Source organism: Loxodonta africana, chromosome 21 (assembly GCF_030014295.1).
Source record: "Loxodonta africana isolate mLoxAfr1 chromosome 21, mLoxAfr1.hap2, whole genome shotgun sequence".
Classification (NCBI taxonomy): domain Eukaryota; kingdom Metazoa; phylum Chordata; class Mammalia; order Proboscidea; family Elephantidae; genus Loxodonta; species Loxodonta africana.
In genome coordinates this window covers 59,978,657-59,999,174 of record NC_087362.1, presented here as the reverse complement: position 1 = coordinate 59,999,174, position 20,518 = coordinate 59,978,657, and the positions used below count along the sequence as shown (strand labels likewise).

The 20,518-nt window shown below is 47.6% G+C and overlaps 1 protein-coding gene across 1 annotated transcript in view; it reads left to right on the top strand.

The window, feature by feature from the left end:
• Positions 1–19,455, top strand: part of SLC12A3 (solute carrier family 12 member 3) — a 45,111-nt gene extending 25,656 nt beyond the window's left edge. The window contains exons 23-26 of the mRNA XM_010596075.3: positions 2,214–2,300; positions 6,413–6,548; positions 8,587–8,654; positions 18,952–19,455. Coding sequence (XP_010594377.1) covers positions 2,214–2,300; positions 6,413–6,548; positions 8,587–8,654; positions 18,952–19,093 — 433 coding nt within the window. The 3' untranslated portion in view covers positions 19,094–19,455. The remainder of the gene's footprint in view (positions 1–2,213; positions 2,301–6,412; positions 6,549–8,586; positions 8,655–18,951) is intronic.
• The last annotated feature ends 1,063 nt before the right edge of the window (positions 19,456–20,518 follow it).

Below are 20,518 nucleotides of genomic sequence, written 5' to 3'. Positions count from 1 at the left end.
TCTTGCACAGTCTCTATGCCCTTTGTAACAACCCCAGCCACGGTGCCTAGATGAGAGGGGGCCACGTGGCCCCCAGCACTCCCTCTACCCTAGTCCTAGGTCAGGATCACAGCCCCACGACCCCCCTCCTCTAGTCGCCCCTGTGTGAGTCTAGGGCAACCCCGGCAATCCCATCTCTGTCCTCACCCCTATTCAGAACTTCTCCCCGGGAAGACCCCTGCCCAGCATGCTAAGGAGAGCGTCGCTTGGGAAAAGCAGCACCTGGCTTCTCTGGGATCTCCTAAAAGCAAATAGACCACAAAGGCTGCTTTGCGTGCTCAGTTTCCTGTGCCAGCTCTGACTCCAAGCTTGTTCAGTAGGCTTAGTTTTGCTTAAGGCCGTGGCACGGTTGGGTAGCCGGATGTCCTTCATGCAAGTTTGTGAAACTCCAGCACTGCCTTCTCTGTCTTTCAAGTGTCTCTTGATAGCCCACATCTTCTGCTCTCCTTGTGACCCTGGGGCCAGGCCTGCATCCTCCACCATTGCACACCAAGACAAATCTGCCCACGGTTCTGCCCACGGTTCTGCTTTCAGTATTTCACTCCCCAAGTTCAGGAGCCAGCAGCGGCTTCCCTGCTGACAACCTGCTGACCTCTGCTGAGTGCACTGGGTCCCAGCCTGGTCACTCAGGCCTCCATCCTCTCCCCCTACATGCTGTGCTCCATCCCAGTGAGCTCATCCCCATTCATGCTCTGTCCCCACACTCTGGTGTCTTTGCTCATTTGGACTCCTCCTCATGGGCTGCCCATTCCCCACCAACAAGCCTGTGGTTCTTAACTAGCAGAATCGCCTGGGGCATTACCAGCACATGCCTTGCCCAGAACAAGGGCCAAGGAAGGTGTGTTGTTTTGAAGGCACCTTGGGTGATTCCAGTGTGGACACCCCACCCTACCCCCTGAGTACTCTTGGTCTATAACAATCAATCACCGCCTCCTCCATGAAGTCTTCCCTGACGGCTACAAACCACAGTTGGCTTCTCCTCCTCTGTTCTATTGGACCCAAAGTCAGCACCATCATGGCTCTGTGCTTATTTCATGAGTGTTATCTCGTTGCCTTAGCTACTCTGTAAGTTCCTTTATTCAACCTGCCCATCCCTCAGACCTAGGCTACCCAAAGTGTGATCCATGGACAGAGGCTAATTAGAAATGCAGAATCCCAGGCCCCATGCTGGACTTAGTAAATCAGAATTTACATTATTGCAAGATCCCCAACACATGTGTAGACACATTACATTCTGAGGCACACTAGTAAGGATGTGGCGCAGTGGTTGAGTGCTCAGCTGCTAACCAAAAGGCCGGTGGTTCAAATGCACCAGCCACTCAGCAGGAGAAAGATGTGGCAGTCTGCTTCCATAAAGGTTACAGCCTTGGAAACCCTATGGGACAGTCCTGCTCTGTCCTATAGAGTCACTATGAGTCAGGATCAACTTGACAACGGTGGGTTTTGGTTTGGTTTACCATGGAGGTAAGAGTCCCTGGGTGATGAAGTGGTTAACGTGTACAGCTGCTAACTGAAAGGTTAGAGTCCACCCAGAGACACATCGGAAGAAAGGCCTGGCAATCTGCTTCTGAAAAATCAGCCATAAAAAAACCCTCTGGGGCACAGTTCTACTCCGACACACATGGAGTCGCCAGGAGTCAGAGTTGACTTGACAGCAGTTGGTTTGGTTTGGTGTGGTGTGGTTTGTTGGTAGTACAGATGCGCCCACCAGATACTTGGGAAATACCAGTTGCCATTGAGTTAACTCGGACTCCCGGCCACCCCATGTGTGTCAGAGTGGAACTGTGCATCGCAGCGGTTTCAGTGGCTGCTTTTTTGGAAATAGATCACCAGGCATTTCTTCTGAGGCACCTCTGGGTGACTTGAACTTCTAACCTTTCGGTTAGCAGCTAAGGGTGGTAATTGTTCACAGCACCCAGGAACTCCACTAGGGAAATATTGGTCAATTACTTTTCCCCTTGGCACTTTACCACTTCACCTCATCTGACCCACTTTACTCAGTCTCTGTATATTGTCTGTCCTTCCTCTGATAAGATGTAAATTTCATGAGGGTAGGATGTTTGCTTTCGGTTCTTTTTCGTCTGTCTTGTCTAAACCTATATCCTTAGCAGGTGCTCAATAAAAATCCACTGAATGAATGAAAGCTTTTTTTAAAATCTCTGTCTCTCTTCCAGGATCATTTCTCTCCTGAGCAAGTTCCGACTGGGATTCCACGAAATTCAAGTCCTTCCCGACATCAACCAGAAGCCGCAGGCCGAGCAGTGAGTTCTCAGTGCTGGGGGTTCTGGGTGGAAGGGCCGGCTGTGTGCCTCGCAGCCCCTCTGCCCATTGCCTCCTTTCTCTCTGATGAGCCAAGAGTAAAGGGCTGTCCTCTCCTCCCATCCAGCTGCCACATGTGGAGAGAAAGAGGAAGAGAGAGAGTTGCCGCTGTTTATTTTCGTGTTTTGTGTTTGCTGGTTTTTGCCAGAAACACACCTGGCTTTGGAGGCTGATGAATATTTGCATGCGCTTGTTGTTGTTGTTGGGTGCAGTCCAGTGGACTCCTGTGACAGAGTAGAACTATCCCCATAGGGTTTTCTAGGCTGTGATCTTTACAGGAGCAGATCTCCAGGTCTTTCTTCTTTGGAGCTGCTGGTGAGTTTGAACTGCCAACCATTTCGGTTAGCAGCTGGGTACTTAACCATTGTGCCATGAGGGCTCCTTATGCCCTTCTTAGATCAGGTGTTTTGTAAGCTCTTACTGGTGGCCAGGTCATGCTGAGTCTGCCACGTGAGCAAAGTGAGTGTTTTATCTGCAAAGGCTCCCCACCCCCACATACCTGGGGCCGAGGGTGTTTCCGGTCTCATACTCTGTCAGCCCAGGCTGCTGGCTGCTCACGAAACTGATTTTACCTACAAAAGCAACTGGTTTTCTAAATTTTCCACAGGGCTCTGAGTTATTTCATAAAACAGTGGTTCTCGAACCTGGCTTGCGTCAGAGGTCTGTGAAGAGCTTGTGAAAACACAGATTGCTGGGTCCCACCTCCAGAGATTCTGGTTCAGTAGGTCTGGGGTGGGGCCTGAGAACCTGCATTTCTAACATGCCCTCAGGGGATGCTAGTGATGCTGGTCCAGGGACCCTGCTTTGCGAACCACTGCCATCCCTGGGTGATGCAAACGATTAATACTCTTGGCTGCTAACTGAAAGGTTAGGGATACGAGTCCACCCAGAGGCACCTCAGAAGAAAGGCCTGGCAATCTACCTCCCAAAAATCAGCCATTAAACACCCGATGGAGCACACATATGGGGTCACCATGAGTCAGAATCGATTCCATAACCACTGTTTTTTGTTTTTGTCTTAGATACTATCCACCTAGTGTTTAACACAGCATCTGGGCCAGAGTCAAAGCTGATTAAATATTACCTTTGTCGCTCCCATCATTAGTGGTGTCAGCTTCCTCATGGCTTCTGAGCTCTCCATATCTTTTCTTTTTTTGATGAAAATATATGCAATAAAACATGCTCCCCTCCAACAACTTCTGCATGTACAATTCAGTGACATTGGTTACACTCTTCAAGTTGTGCCACCTTGCTCAACAACCTTTTCCAAACAGTTTCACCATCATTAACACAAACTTACTACCCCCCAGGCTTCTCGCCTATCCTTTTGAGTTGCTGTTGTCAGCTTGATCACACATAGACAGTTCTTTAAAAGAGTATGTTTAATACAGACATTCTTTCCTAATTAAGCTAACTATTATTTGGTTCAAAGATGACTTCAGGGGATAATTTCAGTTCAAGGTTTAAAGATTTCCTCAGGGTAATAGTTGTGGGGGTCATCCAACCTCAAAGGCTCCTAAAAGTCTGGATTCCATGTGAGCTGGCCACATCTTGACCTGTCCTTGCAGTTCCAGCTCCACTGCAAACTGGCTCCTTCTCTAGGTGTTGCTTAATTCAAATTCCTGATAAAGGGACTGTGACCAGCCCAGCTCATCCCTTCCTTCCAGGCCAAGGGAGAGGTTACTGTGAAGTCTGCTTCTTGGCTACCATTGGCCCAATCACCTGTGGCAGAGGCACCTCCCTCCTCAGGGCCAAGGGGATGTGGGCATGGTAGCTGCAGCACCCATTGTTATGTTAGCACCAGGGCTTCTAACCGGTTCAAACCGGCTCAGTCATGGCCAAGGAAGTGAAACCAGAACAGACCCAAATTTGTACAATTTGAGTGATCCAGAACGATAGCTGGAATGAGAAAAATTATGGGTCAAGGCCCTGAAATGGGAGACTGGAAGAGGCATAATGAGATTGGATTATTGGCAGGATTGTAGAAAGCAACACACATTCAAAGCAGCGTGGTCTGCAGACATCTCCTGGTGGGGCACTGCTGTTTCTGACTCTGCTCAAGGGGCAAGAGATTTAGAGGCAGCACACAGGCTGTCCTTATTTTCTGAGAGGGAAATTAGGTTTCTAGTTGGGCTTGGACCTGTCGTTTTTCCTGTTCTGGTTGTTGTTCCAGTTCACCCAAGTTTAAGAATTTCCGGTCTGTTCTAGTCTCACTTCCTCGGCCATGACTGAGCTGGGAAGAACTGGTTCGAAGCCCTGGTTAGCACGTTGGTGCTTGGAGTGGGAGAAATGCCAAAAGGTTTGGGCAGCAACTTTCTTCTCCCTCTATGCAGTGGCAGGTGCACAGACTTTAAGCGAATCTTTATGTGAATTTGTATCCAGGATCAACTGTACAGTCCAAACCAACCAAACCTATTGCCGTCGAATCAATTCTGACTCAAGGGTTTATTTGCTTTCTAAAACGATTCAATTTCATGATCATAAAATAAGACATTTGTCATTGGATTTGTTTTATGTAAATCAGTCTATGTGTGGTTTTCCAGGACCCTGTCTCCTCCACAAAGTAAGGTCTATCCTGGCCTTCTTGATGGCAACTAGCAATCACAATGACAAATCCTGACCTCCCAGCCCTTTTTCCCTCTGTCCTCATCTCCCACCTACCAGGATAAGGAAAAAAATGTAGACAAGGGGAAAAGAAGTCAAAGATAAAAGGAAGGATGAATGGCAGTGTCACGTGGCTGGCCAGATAATAGATGTGGATATTTTGAGTCTTACCATTTGCTAGAGGTCTCTGGATGGCACAAACAGTTCACACTTGACTACTAACCTAAAGGTTGGAGTTCACATCCACCCAGCAGTGCCACAGGAGAAAGGCCTGGCAATCTACTTGGGAAAAATCAGCCATGAAAACCCCCCAGAGCACAGTTCTACTCTGACACACATAGGGTTGCCATGAGTCGGAAATGACTCCCCGGCAACTAGTTTAAAGACCAGAGATGCTGGATGGGGCAGCGTGCTTGCTCATGTTGTCCTCTCCACCTGGGACATCTTCTATCTCTCTGTCCATCAAGGGCTTTCTCAAATGCAGATTTGCTCCTCACCAACAGAGAAGACCTTTTTCTCTTGCATGCTCTGGTCCTTCTCTGCAGCACATTCTGATGGTACCTGACTTCCTCCAGCCTGCACTTAAGCCTGGGTAAACCCTGGAGGGCCAAACCAAAAACCCAGCGCTGTCGAGTCGATTCCGACTCATAGCGACCCTAGAGAACAGGGTAGAACTGCCCCATAGAATTTCCAAGGAGCACCTGGTGGATTCGAACTGCCGACCCTTTGGTTAGCAGCCGTAGCACTTAACCAAATTACTGGTCTCTGCCCCTGTAGCTCCAAGCACCAAAAAACAAAACAACACACACAAAAAAAAAACATTTTTGTGTGTGTGTGTGTGTTGTTTTGTTTTTTTGGTGCTTGGAGCTACAGGGGCAGAGAGCGGTAATTTGCAGCTTCAAGCACCAAAAAACAAAACAACAACAACAAAAATCCAAACCTATTGCCATCTAGTGGACTTTGACTTAAGGCAATGGCTCCATAAGGTTTTCTTGGCTGTAAACAGATTGCCATATCTTTAGTTTCATGGCACTACCGGGTGGGTTTGAACTGCTAACCTTTCAGCTAGCAGCCAAGCACAAAATCTTTGCACCAACCAGGGACTCCTGGCACATAGTCAACAAAAAGCCAAAAAACAAACCCATTGCCAACGAGTCGATTCTGACTCCTAGCAACCCTATAGGACAAAGTAGAACTGCACCATATCAGTAAACACCTGCTGAATGGATGGGTGGGTGGAGCGTGGATCCCAGGTCAGTTGGTTGAATGTCAGCCTCAATGGCCAGGGCTTAATTCAATAGGGAAGCTGCTTTGAAGTAAATAACAGCATCACAATGGATTTCACCTGAAAAGCACACTCCTGTGGCACCCACCACCATCCCCCTCCTGAGACCTGGTTCCCCTGGAAACTGGGCCGTCTCCCAAAGTCTACTTCTCTCTCTGTCCCCAGCACCAAGCGGTTTGAGAACATGATTGCACCCTTCCGCCTGAATGATGGCTTCAAAGACGAGGCCACTGTCACCGAGATGAGGCGGGACTGCCCCTGGAAGATCTCGGATGAGGAGATCAACAAGAATAGAACCAAGGTGCAGGAGAGGAAAGGGCCTTGTTGGGGGTGGGAGTGGAAATGGGGTCAAGGTGCTCCACTGGATCAGAGCCGTATGTCCCGTGTGTCCTGAGCTTCCTTTGTCCCTCCCTCCACCCCTCAACCATGCTTTCCCCTCCCAGCCTCAGAGGCATCCTCCAGCCACAAATGCTTAGGCTGGCAGGTCGCCCAGTAGTCTAAGTGTATGCCATTGTTGCGTTGAGGCCCCCAGCTGGGGATTGTCTGGAGTCCTCCTCTCGTCTCCAGTGTCCTCTGGCATGGATTAGTGGGACAAATGGTGAGAGTCAGGTATAATTTATTCTGTGAGGCAACAAAAAGGAGCCCTGGTGACACAATGGTGGAGCACTTGGCTGCTAAATGAAAGTCGGCAGTTAGAACCCACAAGCCGCTCCACGGGAGAAAGATGTGGTAGTCTTGCAAAGATTTACAAGCCTTGGAAACCCTATGGGGCCTTTCTACTGTGTCCTGCAGGGTTGCTATGAGTCAGAATCAACTTCTGTGATGGGATTGGTCTTTTTTTTTTTTTCCTAAAGCAACAAAACTGGCGGACCTTCAGGGGGCTCAGATGTCCCACTTTGTGCCCTTCTAGAAGCTTCTCCCTTTAGTCCATAGACCCCACCCTAGACGCAGCCTAAAGCCGTGTCCTCTTCCTTCCTAAACTGCTTCTTCAGGACTCTAGTAAGAGTTAAGGGAGAATGGGGGTGGGAGGGAAGTGCTTCCTGAAGTGGCTGTTGAGGCCGAGGAGGTGGGGGACCAGCTGTGGGGTGGTGGGGAGTGAGGTCACAGCTCTGCCGCTGTGTGCTATGGGTCAGTGGTTTTCCACCGGGGAACTTTTGCCTCTCAGGGGACATTCGGCAATGTCTGGAGACATTTTTGGTTGTCATACCTGGAGGGCGGAGGGTGTTAATGGCATGTAGTGCATACAGGCCAGGGATCCTACTAAACATCCTACAGAGCACAGGACACCTTTCCACAAAGAATTATCCAGCCCCCAATGTCAGTGGTGGGAGATGGTGAGCCTTTAAGTCAACTCACTTCCCTCTCAGTTTTCCCTTCTCTAAAATGGGATGTCCATACACTATCAGATTCTGAGTGTAAATTATTTCTGAACAACTTGGAGAAAAGCCCTCGGGTGAGAGGGAGCCTCCCTCCCCTCAACTCTGCACAAGTCTTAGGGAATTCCCTGATCTGTGAGCCAGGAGACCTTGCCCCAAAGGGCTCACACCTTCATTCTCTCTGGAAAATAACAGGCAGTGGCCAGAGAGGCTCTTACAGACTCAGTTGAAGAGAAAGTGGAGTGCCCCGCCCCTGGTTCAAGTCCTTTCCTCTTTTACTGCCTTCTGCATGACAGGCCTTCTGCTCGGTGCTTTTGCATAGATTATCTCATTCTATCCTCCCCAAATTCCCCTGGGGCAGCTATTGTATAATATCAAACCCATTTTACAGATGAAGGCCGTGAAGCTCAGGGAGGCAAAGGGACTTGCTCAGGTTCTCTCTGCTACGAACTGTCAGGGCTCTCCTAATACCCAACGTACTCTCTCTCCTACTATCCCGGTGGTCATGGTAATAAAACCCAAAAAACCCAAACCTGTTGCCATCAAGTCAGTTCCAACTCATGGCGACCCTGTAGGACAGGGGAGAATTGCCGAATCAGGTTTCCAAGGCTATAATCTTTACAAAAGCAGACTGTCCTATCGTTCTCCTACTGACCTTTCGGTTAGCAGCCAAGTGCTCAACCACTGCGCCACCAGGGCTCCAGTATATGAGTTGGAATCGACTAGATGGCCATGGATAATAAAGTCAGGCAAGAGAAAAACCAGGAGGGCTTCTTGAAGGAGGTGAGCTTGGCACTCAGTTATTACAAGGGGTCCCTTCCTTCCTGGAGGCAGAAGAGTCCCTAATAAATTAGGAAGGATAGTTCATGTATCCAGTTCAAATGTAAAAAAGACACCTGGGCTTGGCAGGGGGTCTATGTATGAGGGTGTGGGGAGTGACCACCTGTCTTTTCCTTGCCCTAGTCCCTTCGGCAGGTGAGGCTGAATGAGATTCTGCTGGATTACTCCCGAGATGCTGCTCTTGTTGTCATGTAAGTAGTGCCTGGTGGGAGGAGAAGGTCAAGGGTGTCAGCTCCGGAAGGGGCACGGGAGGTGGGCACCAGCTGAGGAACTGAGCCCTTCCTTTGAGGCAGAAGAGCCCAAAGTGCCTGTAAACACAGCCCAGGTGGTTCTCAGCATATGGCTGGGCCTGCTGGCTACTCCCACCCTTCACCTGAGTGACAGAAACCTAAGGTCCCCACGACTCCCCTCTTGCCGATCTCTTCCTGCCAAACCCAGCTTGACAAAAGGAGCCCAGCTCTTTCCAGAAGAAAAGTGATTCCAAGTTGTTTGGGAATCACTCAGCCCTCTTTGGGTCTTTGCTGCCCCAGCTAGTGTTGGTGCCAAACCTGGTCCAGGTTCTTTTCCTGTAGGGCCCTCAGGCTTCCAATGCTGCCTGTATCCCTTTCTCAGTTGCCTCCGTGGGTATTGGCCTGGGCAGGGGTGAGGAAGGTGAGGTAGAAGGTGACAGTGACACAGAGAGGGTCTCAGTGTGGCTCTGTTCTGTCTGAGGCCAGGAGGAACACGTGGTCAGTGAAGCCAACTGTGTCCCCTGCTCAGTGGGACTCAGAGAGAGGCCCCGCTCAGATGGAAAAGGGGTATTTGCTAAGGGGCATAATTGGCCTTTCTTCCATTTCCTGGGGGCTAACCACCTGGAAATTCCACGGGGCAGCAAGAGGCCTGCTGAATCTGTTTTTTCATACCCTGAAACCAGAACCTACTGTATAATTTATGGGTCATAATTTATGAGCCCCGGTGGTGCAATGGTTAAGTGCTTGGCTGCTAACCCAAAGGTCAGCTGTGAACCCATCCAGCAGCTCTGCAGGAGAAATACTTGGTGATCCGCTCCCTTAAAGATTACAGCCTAGGAAACCCTATGAGGCAGCTCTCCTCTGTCATATAAGGTCTCTATAAGTTAGAATTGACTTGACAGCACCCAACAGCAACAGAGCAAAATGAAAATGTGGGTCCTGTCGTTCAAACTATTAAGAATTTCAAGATGGTAACAGCAGAGCATTAAACCAATTGTGGGACCCTCCTAAGCATGGAGTCCTATGTGACTACAGAAGACACACGTCCATGCAGCTGGCTGTGCCTGAAACAAGGCTACCCAAGGCCTTCAGGGAGATCATTTTCTATACAAAGAAAGTTCTCCATTGTTTCCTTTGATGTAAGACAGTGAGAGGGAAGGGACTGGGTTTCTCTCCAAGCCTCTGGCCAAACCTGGCAAAGAATGTTCCTGGGAAAGGCTGGTGAAGGTGTGGGCAGAGTCAGAGTGGGGACGGCTGTGTCCTCAGGTGCCCCACCCCCCCAACCCTTTCCCTGGGTGTGGTCCCTGGGATAGCAATCCACGGCTTAGCGAGAGGGCCTCTGTTCAGAGATGCAGCTTTGCATTTTGTCTCTGTCTTTGGACCCACAGGGTAGCCTTGGAAAAGTAACCCACTATTTTCCGAGCTTCAGTTTCCATAAGTATAACAAGCTGAGTTAAACTGAATTATTCTAAGATTCTCTTTCATTCTAACGTGGTGTAATTATAAGTTTATCTGCCATTAAAATCAGTCCGTCGCTCAGGTCATGTTGTTGTTGTTTGCTACCCCTTGCGTCGGCCCCCGACTCGTGGGGATCCCAGGGTTACAGAGTACACCTTCCACATAGGGTTTTCTAGGCTGTGACCTTTGCAGAACCAGATCACCAGGCCTTTTGTTCCGCAGAGTCCCTGGGCGGGTTCAAACTGCCAACCTTTCGGCCAATCGCAAACTGTTTGCACCACCCAGGCTCCCTACTCAGGCCATAAGATGAGGAATTTTGTCATGGGAGGTGACCACCTGCTGACTGGCGCCTCTCCCCTCCTGAATCCCCACCCCCCCCATCTCATGGGGAAAACCAACCACCCCCCCCCCCGCCCCTGGCTCCGCATACTTGGAATTAGCTGATGCGGATAATTATGAGTCCAGTCACCTCAGAGAAGACGCCTGCACACAGCCTCACACCCCACAGCAGCAGCTACAGCTGCTAGGGCCCCCGCTGTCAGGCGACTCTGAGGGGAGGACCAGCAGCTGCATCTTTGCACCTGGAGACATGCCTGGCGCTCTAAAACGTCACTCTGAGGGTCAACTTCCTCAGAACGAGGGTGGGGGCGGGGTGCTGTGGAAGAGGCAAATTCCTCAATCCTTTTTTTCCCAGATCAGGGTCTGAGGTAGAGCCCAGCAAGGTAAAAAAAAAAAAAAAAATTTTTCCCCCCTCCAAAATTCCAAGGAAGAAACAGTTCGCATTGTCCAGCATTTCTGAGCACAGGCCCAAACCATTTTCTAGAGCTGGTTTGAGGCAACACTTGGCTACTATCAGCAGTTGTCTGAGGAACGGCTCCTTGTTTCAGTTCTGCCTGCCCAGCTGTAAACCAGCCCTGTAATCAGGTCGATAACCCTCCACTGGACTCCCAGCCGGTTCCTGTCTAACCGTGGGGTTCAGACACCTCTTTTTTCCAGTTCCTTTTTTGCAAGTCTAAGGAAAACCCTGGCATGTGTTCTTCATCCATTCCTCTGAAAAATGGATTTTCACTGCCCCAGGTGCCTCTCAGGCACAGTGCAGAGCTGTTATCCCAATCCTGTGGATCTTGCGTGGGTGGGGGAGGGCATTCATCAAACATAGGAACCCCGGTCTGCTCCCGTGCAGACTCTGGTTTCACAGCTCTGGGCAAGGCCCTGGAACCTGCATGCCTCAGTTTCCCTAAGTATGACAACACCCCCAAGTGATTCTTATGTCCAGGTAAAGTGAACCCCTGGTAACCCTCCTTCAAGCCCTGCACAGCCCCCACCACAGCGACCCCAACCCTCAGCCCCAACCCCTGGGTTACCCTGAAGACCTCTGACTTGGCAAAGCCCTGATCTCATAGTTGTTACTTTCTAGGGCACGCCCTGCTTTCCAACTCCCCGCATATGCTTTAAGGTCCCTGGGTGCCACAAGTGGATTAGGATTGGCTGCTAACCTAAAGGTTGGAGGACTGAGCCCACCCAGAGGGTGCTGTGGGAGGAGAGGCCTGGTGATCTGCTTCCATAAAGATCCCATCCAAAATACCCATTGTCTTTGAGTCAATTCCAGCTCATGATGACCTCAAGTGTTACAGAATAGAGCTGACCTTTATAAGGTTTTCTTACCTGTAATCTTTACAGAACCAGATTGCCAAGCCTTTCTTCCACAGTGCCCCAGGGGTGGTTTGAACTGCCAAACTTTAGGTTACCCAAAAAAACAAACACACTGCCGTTGAGTCCATTCTGACTCATAGCGACTCTATAGGACAGAGTAGAACTGCCCTATAGGGTTTCCAAGGCTATAATCCTTATGGAAGAGGCTGCCACATCTTTCTCCTGAGAAGTGGCCCACAGGTCCGAACTATAGACCTGTTAGTTAGCATCTGAGCATTTAATCACTGCACCACCAGGGCCTCTGTTTAGGTTAGTAGTACAGTGTAAATCATATGTATCACCCAGGGGCCTTCCATAGAGATTAGACATTGACAACCCTAGGGAACAGATCTACTCTGTGACGCATGGGGTTGCCATGAGTCGGAATCAACTTGATGGCAATGGGTTTGATTTTTTTAGTTTGCATGTGCTTTACCTCCCCCCCTATGTCTGTCAGTTTGTTGTACTGTGGGGGCTTTTGTGTTGCTGTGATGCTGGAAGCTCTGCCACCGGTATTCAGATACCAGCAGGGTCACCCATGGAGGACAGCTTTCAGCTGAGCTTCGAGACTAAGACAGACTAGGAACAAGGGCCCGGCAGTCTACTTCTGAAAAGCATTAGCCAGTGAAAACCTTATGAATAGCAGCGGAACATTGTCTGCTATAGTGCTGGAAGATGAGCCCCCCAGTTGGAAGGCACTCAAAAGATGACTGGGGAAGAGCTGCCTCCTCAAAGTAGAGTTGACCTTAATGACGTGGAAGGAGTAAAGCTTTCGGGACCTTCATTTGGTGATGTGGCATGACTCAAAATGAGAAGAAACAGCCGCAAACAGCCATTAATAATCGGAACCTGGAATGTACAAAGTATGAATCTAGGAAAATTGGAAATCGTCAAAAATGAAATGGAATGCATAAACATTGATATCCTCTGCATCAGTGAGCTGAAATGGACTGGTGTTGGCTATTTTGAATCAGACAATCATACAGTCTACTGTGCTGGGAATGATAACTCGAAGAGGAATGGTGTTGCATTCATCGTCAAAAAGAACATTTCAAGATCTATCCGGAAGTACAACGCTGTCAGTGATAGGATAATATCCATATGCCTACAAGGAAGACAAGTTAATACGACTGTTATTCAAATTTACCCACCAACCACTAGGGCCAAAGATGAAGAAATAGAAGATTTTTATCAGCTGCTGCAGTCTGAAATTGATCGAACATGCAATCAAGATGCATTGATAATTACTGGCGATTGGAATGCGAAAGTTGGAAACAAAGAAGAAGGATCAGTAGTTGGAAAGTATGGCCTTGGTGATAGAAACAATGCTGGAGATGGAATGATAGAATTTTGCAAGACCAACGACTTCTTTGTTGCAAATACCTTCTTTCACCAACATAAACGGTGACTGTACACATGGACCTCACCAGATGGAACACACAGAAATCAAATTGACTACATCTGTGGAAAGAGATGATGGAAACGCTCGATATCATCAGTTAGAACAAGGCCAGTGGCCGACCGTGGAACAGACCATCAATTGCTCATATGCAAGTTCAAGCTGAAACTGAAGAAAATCAGAGCAAGTCCATGAGAGTCAACATATGACCTTGAGTACATCCCACCTGAATTTAGAGACCATCTAAAGAATAGACTTGATGCATTGAACACTAGTGACCGAAGGCCAGATGACTTGTGGAATGACATAAAGGACATCACCCATGAAGAAAGCAAGAGGTCACTGAAAAGACAGGAAAGAAAGAAAAGACCAAGATGGATGTCAGAGGAGACTCTGAAACTTGCTCTGAAACATCAAGCAGCTAAAGTAAAAGGAAGAATTGATGAAGCAAAAGAACTGAACAGAAGATTCCAAAGGGCATCTCGAGAAGACAAAGTAAAGTATTATAATGACATGTGCAAAGAGCTGGAGATGGAAAACCAAAAGGGAAGAACACGCTTGGCATTTCTCAAGCTGAAAGAACTGAAGAAAAAATTCAAGCCTCAAGTTGCAATAGTGAAGGATTCCATGGGGAAAATATTAAACGTTGCAGAAAGCATCAAAAGAAGATGGAAGGAATACACAGAGTTATTATACCAAAAAGAATTAGTCGATATTCAACCATTTCAAGAAGTGGCATATGGTCGGGAACCGATGGTACTGAAGGAAGAAGTCCAAGCTGCTCTGAAGGTATTGGCGAAAAACAAGGCTCCAGGAATTGATGGAATATCAACTGAGATGTTTCAACAAACAGATGCAACGCTGGAGGTGTTCACTCGTCTATGCCAAGAAATATGGAAGACAGCTTCCTGGCCAACTGACTGGAAAAGATCCATATTTATGCCTATTCCCAAGAAAGGTGATCCAACCAAATGTGGAAATTATAGAACAATATCATTAATACCACATGGAAGCAAAATTTTGCTGAAGATCATTCAAAAACGGCTGCAGCAGTGTATGAACAGGGAGCTGCCAGAAATTCAGGCCGGTTTCAGAAGAGGACGTGGAACCAGGGATATCATTGCTGATGTCAGATGGATCCTGGCTGAAAACAGAGAATACCAGAAGGATGTTTACCTGTGTTTTATTGACTATGCAAAGGCTTTCGACTGTGTGGATCATAACAAACTATGGATAACACTGTGAAGAATGGGAATTCCAGAACACTTAATTGTGCTTATGAGGAACCTTTACATAGATCAAAAGGCAGTTGTTCAGACAGAACAAGGGATACTGATTGGTTTAAAGTCAGGAAAGGTGTGCATCGGGGTTGTATTCTTTCACCATACCTATTTAATCTGTATGCTGAACAAATAATTTGAGAAGCTGGACTATATAAAGAAGAACGGGGCATCAGGATTTGAGGAAGACTCATTAACAACCTGCGTTATGCAGATGACACAACCTTGCTTGCTAAAAGTGAAAAGGACTTGAAGCACTTACTAATGAAGATCAAAGACCACAGCCTTCAGTATGGATTACACCTCAACATAAAGAAAACAAAAATCCTCACAACTGGGCCAATGAGCAACATCATGATAAACAGAGAAAAGATTGAAGTTGTCAAGGATTTCATTTTACTTGGATCCACAATCAACAGCCATGGAAGCAGCAGTCAAGAAATCAAAAGATGCATTGCATTGGGTAAATCTGCTGCAAAGGACCTCTTCAAAGTGTTGAAGAGCAAAGATGTCACCCTGAAGACTAAATTGCCCTTGACCCAAGCCATGGTATTTTCAATTGCATCGTATGCATGTGAAAGCTGGACAATGAGTAAGGAAGACAGAAGAAGAGTTGACGCCTTTGAGTTGTGGTGTTGGTGAAGAATATTGAATATACCATGGACTGCCAAAAGAAAGAACAAATCTATCTTGGAAGAAGTGCGGCCAGAATGCTTAGAGGCAAGGATGGTGAGACTGCGTCTTACATACTTTGGACATGTTGTCAGGAGGGATCAGACCCTGGAGAAGGAGGACATCATGCTTGGCAGAGTACAGGGTCAGCGAAAAGAGGAAGACCCTCAACGAGGTGGACCAATACAGTGGCTGCAACAATGAGCTCAAGCATAACAACGATTGTAAGGATGGCACAGGACCGGGCAGTGTTTTGTTCTGTTGTGTATAAGGTCGCTATGGGTCGGAAACGACTCAACGGCACCTAACAACAACAACACATGCTTTACCACTCAAAATCACTTCTCCGACATTGGTCACCCATATGGTTGCCCTTGTGGAGAAAGGGACAAAAACAACCCAGATTCTTAGTTCTTAGGGAGCCCTGTTCCCTTCCTTTGGCAAAAGCTGGCAAAGCCATAAGTTTTTCACACGACCCTGAGACTTTCATGATAACAATAGGTTCAGTAAACCATGAAGGAAACATTATGCACCATTAAAATGATGTTTACAAGGATTGTGTCTATTTAATGCTTAACATTAAGCTTCAAGGATACAGGATGTTATATATCTTAGGGATCCAATCAAGTTCAAAATGTATACGCAAAGGAACTTAAAAATGGGAAAAATTCTCTAAAGTATTCATAGTAATTGGGATTGGATAGTGAATAATTTTAGTCAGCTTTTTTTACTCCTTTAATTTATATTTTCCTTCATGAATTTGTACTGCTTTTATAGTGGAACAATATTTTGACTGGGATGAAATAGTAATAATATTTCATTTCATAGATTGAGTGCTTATGATACTCAAGGTGTTGGGCCTGTTAATTTTCAAAACTCCATGAAGTGGCTCTTTTATTACCCCGTTCCCCCACTTTTAGGTCCCTGGGCGGTACAGATGGTTTGTGCTCGACTACTAACCCAAAGGTCGGTGGTTCAACCATCCATTGGTGCCTGGTGATCTGCTTCCATACAGATTACAGCCAAGAAAGCCCTGTGGAGCAGTTCTACTCTGTAACACATGGGGTTGCTATGAGCTGGAGTTGACTCAACAGCAACGGGTTTCATTTTTTTGTCCTCCTTTCCTCCGAGCCGCAGAGGAGCCCTGGTGTTAGAGTGGTTAAGAGCTCGGCTGCTAACCAAAAGGTCAGCAGTTCGAATCCACCAGCCACTCCTTGGAAACCCTGTGGGGCAGTTCTACTCTGTCCCATGAGGTCGCTATGAGTGGGAATCCACTTGATGACGACGGGTTTGGTTTTGGTTTTGAGCCTCAGAGGAGTTAAGCAATTTGCCTGGGACCTCTCAGTTAGTAAGTGGAGATTGAATCTTGAAGCCTGTGACTTGAGTTCTGATGCAAGGTGATCATTCTGTCTCTAGGTCAGATCCAAGGTTATACTTCTTTGTGGCTAAGAGATGCAATTATGAGCAAGAAGCTCCTTTCTTCCCGGAGCAGCTTTATTTCTGAAGATTAATAGCTTAAGGCGTGACCATCCTGTGAGCAAAAACAGAGCGTATCATTGATTGGCACTGGAGGTGCTGGCCTTCGACATTTCTGCATTCTGTCCCTGAAAACAATGTAGTGTTTCCTAGAGGGCGTTTTCAGTTTTTGGCATAACTGCCAAATCAAGAAAGCTTGGTTTCAGCATCCCTACTTCCTTTTTTCCCTGGGAAGTCACCAGGCAAACACATTTTAACTAAATGATGATCCCAGTAAAAACCCAGTGCTGTCAAGTCAATTCCAACTCATAGCGACCCTATAGGACAGAGTAGAACTGCTCCATAGAGTTTCCAAGGAGCGCCTGGTGGATTTGAACTGTTGACCCTTTGGTTAGCAGCTGTAGCTCTTAACCACTACGCCACCAGTTTCCAGATGATAATAGCATAAGGAAAAGTCCTTGTTCCCACCCTCCTTCCCTAATCTTGGAGAACTTGCCTTTTAGAGAAGGGTAGTAGTTAACACACTTGGCTGCTTAGCAAAAGGTTGGCGGTTCCAGTCCACCCGGAGGTGCTTGGGAAGAAAGTCCTGACAATCTACTTCCAAAAAATCAGGCATTGAAACCCCTATGGAGCTCAGTTCTATTCTGACACACAAGAGGTCACCATGAGTCAGAATCGGCTCGACAGCAGCTGGTCTGGTTTGGTTCGATTGGTAGTAAGGATGTGCTCACCAGATACTTGGAAAATACCAGTTGCTGTCCAGTTGACTCTAACTTATGGCAACCCCGTGTGTGTCAGAATATTTTGAGGGGACGCAATTCAATTCATAACAGGAGCAGTCACTCAGATATAGTATCTCTGATGTTAGAGCCTGTGCTCTGAAACCCAGTGCTGCCCAGCACCCCCGTTTCTGCCTGCATTCTCTCCACTATGGAGGAGGCAGGGGGCTGCAGGCCCTGCCCGTTTCCCAGGGCTGTTTTGAGGTTCAGATGAAATGACGGCTGTGGATGTGCTTCAGGAAAAGTAACTGTAAAGTGCTGTTCCACGTAAGGTGCTGGTGCGCCAGCTTCATGTAACACCAGCTGGTCTTTGAGACGCTGCCTTCTCTGAGACGGGCAGCTGTGGCCATCCCAGTGCATTTTTGGAATTCTCAGGATGGTAGAAAAGCCACTTCCTGGAACAGCTATGAAGATAGGGCTGAACAGCATTCTCAAGGCATCTCATTGCATAGCATTGCACAATTCCGATAAGGGAGCTCTCCAAAGGCAAGGACAGAGGCCTGGCTCCCAGGGCCAGACATGCAGGGCAGGAGGCAGGACAGAGACACCCAGCTGAAGGCTGGGAACATATCAGGTTGTATGGCTATGGGCAGTGTGTGGGGCTGGAGAAGTGAGGCTGGTGAGATGCAAGTGGCCTGATGGGGTGGGATCACCCACTTAAACCTATACTGAGCCCCACTGTATCAGGCTATGTTCTAGGCCCAGGGAAAAGGGTGGTGAACAAGACAGAGCTGGCCTGCTGGTGAATGAACATACATTCTAGTCGGGGCAGACAAACAACACACATGCAAATGAAAAGATGGATTTGGGGGTGTGAAGTGCTAAGAAGACAGGAAATCAGGGTGATATGATAGAGGTGGGAGGGCCACTTTGGACAGGGTGAGCAGAGAAGGAGGCTTGATCTGATACCTGAGTGATGCAAAGAAGCCAGCCAGGTAGGGAGCTGTAGGCGCTGCCTTCCAGGTGAGGAGACAGACCGTCAAGTGCAAAGGCCCTGAGGCAGGAGAAAGCTTGGCTTTATTTATTTATTTATTTTCAGGAATGGAAGGAAAGCCCCTGTGACTGTAGGGGCATGAAGGAGGCCAAGGTGGTAGGAGATGAGGTTATGGGGGTTGGCGGGGATGAGATCATGTGGGCCTGCAGGCCACAGCTGAAGGTTTGTTTTGAGCAAGGATTTTTTTGTTTGTTTAAAATTGTGTGTGTGTGTGTGTGATAAATACGTATATGTAACAAAACATTTGCCATTTCCACAATCTTCACATGTACAGTTCAGTGGCATTCCTAGTATGCAATCATCACCCTTATCTGGTCCCAATTTTTTCCATCACCCTTATTATTAACATTCAGCTTCAAAAAGCGGGAGGTTCTTTATCAGATGGGTGGGAAGAGGGGCTCTGAAGGGAACAATACACAGACTTGCTGTTCAGAAAACAAGCCATGAGCTTGGCTGGGTGGGGAGGCCCCTTCCTGATTTCCTTTCTCTGCTTCTTCCTGCCTTGCAGCACCTTGCCCATAGGGAGGAAGGGGAAGTGTCCCAGTTCGCTGTACATGGCCTGGCTGGAGACCCTGTCACAGGACCTCAGACCCCCGGTCATCCTGATCCGAGGAAACCAAGAAAACGTGCTCACGTTTTACTGTCAGTGACTCCAGACCTGGCCATCCCTGCCCAAGGCTGGAGGTGCGTGGGACAACTGACACTTTCCATTCCACCGGACCAGGCTCCTGTCCTGTTACACTTGAAGGGTTGGCTTCTGATGATCTGACGGAAGAAGCTGGTAGACTTCCAAACTTCGGCTTCACCCCGCTTCCATCAGACATTTTCTCTGGGCCTCTTTTTTATGGGCTGGAGAAATAGATGGAGACGCAGGAAAACTCTCTGGAGGATCCCTATTCCTTTTTAAAGTTTTCTTTTGATTATAGCTAATTAAGATTTCAGCCTATGATTTGTGTGCAAGTTTGAGTCAGAGTGCTGGGTGTGAATCTGGACAGTTTCTGCAGACCTTCCCCCAGTAAAGAAAAACTAAAAAGTTTTTCTTTACTGGGGGAAGGTCTTCCCCCAGTAGTAGTCCCCAAATCACACCTCCTTCCTCCAGCAGCCAGGAGACTGGGAGCCCCACCTGTAAGACTTACAGGAGTACCCAGGTGTAAGAGTGGCATGACAGGAGCACCGGTTGACCTCCTCTAACTTCACAAGGGGCTTCTTTTGATGGGTACTGACTTTTCCTGACTCAGTGCATCCAAAGACAAACCACTTGCTTGAAATTCAAAAAGCAAAACAGTCATTTTTTTTCTGTAGGTTCTTCCTTCAAATGCAAATTTCCTCCTCTCCCAGCAGTTCTAGGTAGTTCTGCAAGTCTTTTCAAATGCAAAGTTCCTGACTCAGAAGGGTTTGGGCAGAGCTCAGGTCCACCTAAAAAAAAAAAAAAAAAAAAAGACCATAGTATGTACTTTATACACAGGGCTGCTGCATTCAGGCAAACAGCCTGTGTTTCCTTCTGGCAAATCCGAGTTTCTCTTTCAGCATATCCAGCCAAGTATTGGCTAAAAGTAGACTTACACACTGTCTGTAATCTGTAATACCCAATATGCGTTTCTATCATACATGTAGTCTGTTTTTCATAGTCCAAAAAAAAAAAAAAACCCTGCTGTCAAGTCAGTTCTGAATCATAGCAACCCTAGACAGGCCTGGTGGATTTGAACTGCTAATCTTTTGGTTAGCAGCCAAGCTCTCAACCACTATGGCATCAGGGTTTCCACATATCTGTAGTTCAAATAAACTCATACCAGTTTCAGCTTCTCCACCCCTTGACTATCTTTCCGTTTGTCTGTATATGGCCTCAGGCCTCTGGCCTGGTGGAACCAGTAGATCCTGGCCACCCGTCAGTCATCTTGTTTAATCAACCTGGCTTTTGCCCCAGGTGACTCCAGTTGGGCTTTTCTCCTCTTAGCTATAGCAAACATCACTTACTTTCCTTTTAGCCATTACAGGTAACAACAACCAAAGTAACCATCTAAGAATCCAAAGCTCTACTTCCCATACCTTCTAGTTCTTTCTCTTACAAAGTCCCA